Raw genomic sequence first — 7,500 nt, 5'->3', positions numbered from 1 at the left:
TTAGAACCGCTTTCTCTTCTGTATTGTCTGTGTGGCTATGGAAAGAATATAAACATCGTACGATCCTGCCGTTCCTAACTTTCAATTTCTGTGCACGATGTCTATGATAAAATCGGTGTAATTATGATTGTATATCGACCTTGAACATTTCTTTATTCTTTCACTTTCTCTAATTATTATCGTTCGTAATCCAATTCACTTACACAACTGATATGATTTTAGAAAGCATCAACATTACTATAATTTATTTTTACTCCTACACTCCCTAAAATATCACACCTAGAATTTGAGATGACCCCATCAATAAATATGTGTTGTACTATTATACTTTAACACTATGAAGTTAGTCCGATATTTCACTTGTTTTAAGTTCAAATCTCGAATGGTGTCAACAATGTAATGTGATTCTGGTAGTTAAATTTATACGAAACCAGTTAACAATAATAACTAACACCCGAATGTAACAGAATTTATCATATTAAATGCAACGACTAGTGACAAAATAATCCACATTTAATACTTATTATTTAATTAATCTTACAACAAATTTAATGATCTCTGGAACCCTTTGACCCTCAGGAGGAATTTCGTGGACCCACAGGATTAATACACTGCTCACAGATGATTATTGAGAATATTTGTATGGAAATGAAAATAAAATTTAGGAGTGCTTATTTACTGGGTCTTTCATGAAGATATATTTTGGTGCTTCTCTGTCCACCAGAGTCTAGCTTGTCTGAACATTTCAGAAGCTTTTAAATATTGCTTCAAATCTTTTATCACCGTTAATACATTTCGTCACTAATCATTAAATATTAAGGTCTTCTTGGGCCTGCCTCTTCCACAGGTTCCCTCAACTGCTAGGGTGTGGCACTTTTTCACACTGCTATCCTCATCCATTCTTGTCACATGTCCATACCAGTGCAATCATCTCTCTTGCACATCACAACTGATGCTTCTTAGGTCTACCTTTTCTCTCAAGGTACTTACACTCTGTCTAGTATGCACACTGACATTACACATCCATCGGAGCATACTGGCTTCGTTTCTTGCGAGCTTACGCATGTCTTCAGTATATATATATATATATATATATATATATATATATATATATATATATATGTGTGTGTGTGTGTGTGAGTGTATATGTCTATACATATATTTATATATTTTTATATATAACGTTGACCACTAACGTGGACATTCAATGTGCTAGAAATAGATCACATCTTGTGTCTACTAAGACCTAAATTGTTCTCAAAACGGAATTTACCTTCCCTTTTTTCTTTTTTCTTACTCTTCCTTTCTCATCTCTCTTCTTCCCTAATTTTTTTTTTGTATTCTCATGAAATAAAAGATTTTCATCTAGGTTGTAAAAAAAATTTTGATATTTTTCTCTTACATTCTTTTTATTAATTTTCTTTATTTTTTCTTTATTTTTTTTTTCTCTAGTATATTATAAGTTGAAGAGAACTTCCATCATGTCTTCAAGTTGCTTTCTTCGACCACTTCCTCTCTCCATGTTTCTACTCATCTCATTCTCCCTTGTATATTTGGTCTTTGATGCATATTCAGTCTACAAGATTCCATTTCGTCTTCTTCCACGGAAAACTGAGCATGACCGAAATCGTGACTATTCTCGGTGGCCAACCTACAAGCACATGAACTTTAATAATGTAAGTCAAACTGAATTTATACATTGTTCAGGAAGTTAATGATTTTTCTCATTATCTATCTTTTTTACAGCTGTGCAAACTTTACTGTATCAATCTACTTTAGAAATGAACTAGCTTTGTAGGTAAACTATTGAATCCCTTGTTGTAAGTTGAAATCCAATACAGACATATTCTGTATTGTCTTTTCATTCCAACTATGTTTATCTGGTATCTGACACTCTTGCAATGTTATTTTTATTAAATTTGTGTCCTAGCCAGGAGCAAGGTTTATGTCTCATCTACTTCAAACTATGGTACTAGAGCTAAATACCAACACTTTGAGAATCCTCAAGAGTCAGTAAGTGATAATTTAAAATGAGGAATTTGTAGTTTTCACAAGTATGTAAATTTAAATATCACTATGTTATCTAGTTGATAAAGCCTGTGATAATCTGCAATTTCTAACTAGTATTGATACAAGTTTTGAATAGCATAAAATGTGTTAAGATATCCCTCGGAGTCTTCTTACTACTAGCAGGAAGAGTCTAACATTTATTGTTGGACTCACAATCATGAGGTAGTGAGTTCAGTTCTTGGACTGGACTGTGTGTTGTGTTCTTGAGCAAGACACTTTATTTCATGTTGCTCCAGTTCACTCAGCTGTAGAAATAAGTTGCAACATCACTGATACCAAGCTGTGTTGGCTTTTGCTTTTCCCTTGGATAACATCAGCGGCATGGAGAGAGGAAGCTGGTATGCATGGGCAACTGCTGGTCTTCCATAAACAAGCATGTAAGGACTTGTGCCTTGAAGGGGAAATTTCTAGGTGCAGTCCCATGGTCACTCATGACCAAAGAGGGTTTTTACCCTTTATCCTAGTTATTTTCTCCAGGCCTACTCTAATCAAGCAGATCTGTGATGAAAGGCATGACAAGCTATGACAATCCCATCTTTAAGAGTAAATTAGGCTGGATCAGTCTATTGTATCTTGTCCTGATATGACAATAGAGAGAATTGGATGATATTCCTTGCAAGTTGAACAACTAAATAGAGGCTCCATGAAATAAGGAGGTCATGCAGTTTTAGTTCAGTAATTGCTATCATGGCATCACCATTCATGAATAAGATAACTCATTCTTTATCAGTTACAAGGTTGTAACATTCCAAATCTTTGTCTTTGATAACATGCTTTCCAAGACATTAGTTTTTCATTCATATCTATATCAGCATGGCAATCATTAACCTTATACCTCAAACCTTATACCTCAAGAGATACTTTTGATTTCTTTTGACATTGTTCAATTCATTTATCCATAAGGCTCACCAGATTCAAATATCCTAAAGTTGACAACAGCTCATTAAGTTTCATCCCGTTTACTGTTGTCAGCAATACAGTCATCATCCATGGGTCACATACATGACTCAATTCATGCAGGTAGACCATTTCTGTTTAGGGGTTTGTACTTCTAAAATCATATATAATTTATGTGAAAAGTTTTAGCTTTTCTTGTAAAATATGTATATGTGTTTTTGTATGTGGATATATATATATGATATCTGATATACATCATCATCATCATTATCGTTTAACGTCCGCTTTCCATGCTAGCATGGGTTGGACAATTTGACTGAGGACTGGTGAACCAGGTGGCTACACCAGGCTCCAATCTGATTTGGCAGAGTTTCTACAGCTGGATGCCCTTCCTAACACCAACTACTCCGAGAGTGTATGCTCCGATGGATGTGTAATGTCAGTGTGCATACTCGACAGAGTGTAAGTACCTTGAGAGAAAAGATAGACCTAAGAAGCATCAGTTGTGGTGTGCAAGAGAGACGATTGCGCTGGTATGGTCATGTGGCAAGAATGGATGAGGATAGCTGTGGGAAAAATGTCACACCTTAGCGGTTGAGGGAACCTGTGGAAGAGGTAGACCCAGGAAGACCTGGGATGAGGTTGTGAAGCACATACACACACATACAGAGAGCCAGAACACTTATTGTGAAGCAATCTATTTAACTCTGCCAAGAGGCTGCCTATCATCATCTTCATCATCTATATAATATATATATACATGTGTGTCTTCATTATTTGATTTTTGTTAGATACTCTTATATATTTTAGTCATGCATATCATTTTAACATGCTATGCTTTCCAGCACATTTTAAAATTTGTTTATATATATATATATATCATCATCATCATCATCATCATCGTTTAACGTCCGCTTTCCATGCTAGCATGGGTTGGACGATTTGACTGAGGACTGGTGAAACCGGATGGCAACACCAGGCTCCAATCTAATTTGGCAGAGTTTCTACAGCTGGATGCCCTTCCTAACGCCAACCACTCAGAGAGTGTAGTGGGTGCTTTTACGTGTCACCCGCACGAAAACGGCCACGCTCGAAATGGTGTCTTTTATGTGCCACCTGCACAAGAGCCAGTCCAGGGGCACTGGCAACGATCTCGCTCGAAAACCCTACAAGGCCAGTCAGGCGGTACTGGCAACGGTCACGCTCAGGATGGTACATCTTATGTGCCACCCGCACAAGAGCCAGTCCAGGGGCCCTGGCAACGATCTCACTTGGCTTGCCGGGTCTTCTCACGCACAGCACATTTCCAAAGGTCTCGGTCAGTAGTCATCGCCTCGGTGAGGCCCAATGTTCAAAGGTCTTGCCTCACCACCTCAGCCCAGGTCTTCCTGGGCCTACCTCTTCCACGGGTTCCCTCAACTGTTAAGGAGTGACACTTTTTCACGCAGCTATCCTCATTCATTCTCACCACATGTCCAAACCAGCGCAATCGTCTCTCTTGCACACCACTACTGATGCTTCTTATGTTCAGCTTTTCTCTCAAGATACTTACACTCTGACGGGTATGCACATTTACATTACACATCCAGCAGAGCATACTGGCTTCATTCCTTGCGAGCTTACGCATGTCCTCAGCAGTCACAGCCCATGTTTCACTGCCATGTAGCATGGCTGTTCGTACACATGCGTCATACAGTCTGCTTTTTACTCTGAGTGAGAGTCCCTTTGACGCCAGCAGAGGTAAGAGCTCTCTAAACTTGGCCCAGGCTATTCTTATTCTAGCAGTTACACTTTCAGCGCACCCACCCCCCACTACTAACTTGGTCACCCAGATAGCGGAAGCTATCGACTACCTCTAGTTTTTCTCCCTGGAATGAGATAGAAGTTGTTTCCTGTTTGTTTACAGTGTTTATTGCACCTGAACATCTGCCACATACAAAAACTAACTTCGTAGTTAATCTGCCTTTGATATTGCTGCACCTCTTATGTGTCCATAGCTTGCACCGGGTACATCTTATAGAGTTACTACCTACTCCTTTACTGCATACTGGAGTAGGTAGTAACTCTATATATATATATATATACATACACTCACATTCACTAATAAATGCACACACACACACATATAGTTTACATTTGTATGTTTCAGGAATGGTTCAAGTTACACTGTTGGAACAATGAGAAAATTTCAATCTCTAATCTATATTCTGTCCTGAAGACACTAAAAATGTCTTCACTAAATGAGTGCAGGTAAGTTGATCTGTATATCTTCCTAGTGAACTTTTCTAAATGTTGACCTATCTGTCATTGCTTCTACTTGTGCTTCTTTATCTATTTCTTGCATCTTTTTTTTTTTGTCTATTTGCCTATCTGTCTTTCTCTTCCTCTTTTTATCTCACTGTCTTTTTCAACGTATATTTAGCTATTTATCTGCATCTATCAGTGTATTCCCACTGTCTGTATATTTGTGTATAGGATTAATGCATGTATGTACACATGCACATATATATACACATCAATCAGATGATTATATTTCACACCTGTGTAAAATTACCATTTATTTACTATACATATATTTGTTCATTTTTACATATATATATGATGATGACACGCATGTATCTTAACATCCGTTTGCAGATGTATGGGGTTGGCTTACCTGTTCTAATAAATCTTCAGTAATCAAGATTCCTATGTACTGACCAAATTCACATAACATAGTTACACCAATATCTCTAAATAGATACAACATGCCTTGACTGTTATACTATACAAACAGCCGTATTGCATGATTCTCTTGTGTGTGGATTTTAGTGAATCTGCTTTGGTTTAATTACATTTCTATTTTTTAAATACCTATTTCTCTCTCCATCAGAGAACTGTACGACAGAATCTCCAGTATATTCAGTGTAACTCAGAGGTCAGGTCAACTTGTGCTACCATCCCCATTTGTTGTGAAAGTGAGAAAATGGTTAGGTGGGAATCCATCATTATTTGCAGAAGCTAAATATCAGGTAAGTAAAATGTTTAAATGTCCAAGTGTATAGTGTGTATATATATATATATATATATATATATATATATATAGTGTATATATATATATATATATATATATATATATATATATAGTGTATATATATATATATCATCATCATCATCATCATCATCATCATCGTTTAACGTCCGCTTTCCATGCTAGCATGGGTTGGACGATTTGACTGAGGACTGGTGAAACCGGATGGCAACACCAGGCTCCAGTCTGATTTGGCAGAGTTTCTACAGCTGGATGCCCTTCCTAACGCCAACCACTCAGAGAGTGTAGTGGGTGCTTTTACGTGTCACCCGCACGAAAACGGCCACGCTCGAAATGGTGTCTTTTATGTGCCACCCGCACAAGCCAGTCCAGGGGCACTGGCAACGATCTCGCTCGAAAATCCTACAGGAGCCAGTCAGGCGGTACTGGCAACGGCCACGCTCAAAATGGTGCATCTCATGTGCCACCCGCACAAGAACCAGTCCAGGGGCACTGGCAACGATCTTACTTGGCTTGCCGGGTCTTCTCACGCACAGCCCATTTCCAAAGGTCTCGGTCCGTAGTCATCGCCTCGGTGAGGCCCAATGTACGAAGGTCTTGCCTCACCACCTCAGCCCAGGTCTTCCTGGGCCTACCTCTTCCACGGGTTCCCTCAACTGTTAGGGTGTGGCACTTTTTCACGCAGCTATCCTCCTCCATTCTCACCACATGTCCATACCAGCGCAATCGTCTCTCTTGCACGCCACAACTGATGCTTCTAATGTTCAGCTTTTCTCTCAAGATACTTACACTCTGACGGGTATTCACATTGACATTACACATCCAACGGAGCATACTGGCTTCATTCCTTGCGAGCTTACGTATGTCCTCAGCAGTTACAGCCCATGTTTCACTGCCATGTAGCATGGTTGTTCGTACGCATGCGTCATACAGTCTGCCTTTTACTCTGAGTGAGAGTCCCTTTGTCGCCAGCAGGGGTAAGAGCTCTCTAAACTTTGCCCAGGCTATTCTTATTCTAGCAGCTACACTTTCAGCGCACCCACCCCCACTACTAACTTGGTCGCCCAGATAGCGGAAGCTATCGACTACCTCTAGTTTTTCACCCTGGAATGAGATATATATATATATATATATATATATATATATATATATATATACAAGAAATGAGGGCAGGGAATCGTCAATTAATAATAGAAATAACAATTAACAATTTTGCCAAGTAGTTCAGTATGAAAAAAACCTTTATCGGTAAGACTATTTATCATCATAAATATAAGGGATTAGCAATTGAGTTGCTTCTCCAACATACTGAAAATTCAGAAATAGCAGTCAAAGAACTACTGATTCTAAACTACAAATTTTTCTCTAAAACGGATGGCGATATCTATGGCACACATAGAACAAAAAACCGGAGGGAAAAGCACAAACAAAACAAGTCTTTAGTTAATTGGGTACGAATCGTTTCATGGTTAAGTGAATGAAAATTTCACTATTGGCCTGAA

At 38.5% G+C, this 7,500-nt stretch overlaps 1 protein-coding gene across 7 annotated transcripts in view; it reads left to right on the top strand.

Moving 5' to 3' along the window:
* LOC106875681 (uncharacterized) overlaps window positions 1–7,500 on the top strand; it is a 64,170-nt gene that overhangs the window by 18,183 nt on the left and 38,487 nt on the right. For 6 of the 7 annotated variants that reach the window (XM_052966524.2, XM_052966528.2, XM_052966529.2 and 3 more), the window contains exons 2-4: window positions 1,453–1,676; window positions 5,117–5,217; window positions 5,840–5,978. In XM_052966524.2, coding sequence (XP_052822484.1) covers window positions 1,453–1,676; window positions 5,117–5,217; window positions 5,840–5,978 — 464 coding nt within the window. Of the gene's footprint in view, window positions 1–594; window positions 983–1,452; window positions 1,677–5,116; window positions 5,218–5,839; window positions 5,979–7,500 lie in introns of those variants that run through there. The other variant, XM_089348884.1, reaches the window with a different exon arrangement.

The sequence above is a fragment of the Octopus bimaculoides genome, chromosome 3, assembly GCF_046866305.1.
Source record: "Octopus bimaculoides isolate indiv1 chromosome 3, ASM4686630v1, whole genome shotgun sequence".
NCBI classification, from domain to species: Eukaryota; Metazoa; Mollusca; class Cephalopoda; order Octopoda; family Octopodidae; genus Octopus; species Octopus bimaculoides.
Note: the sequence above shows the minus strand (reverse complement) of the source record. Positions and strands in the feature narration are given on the sequence as shown.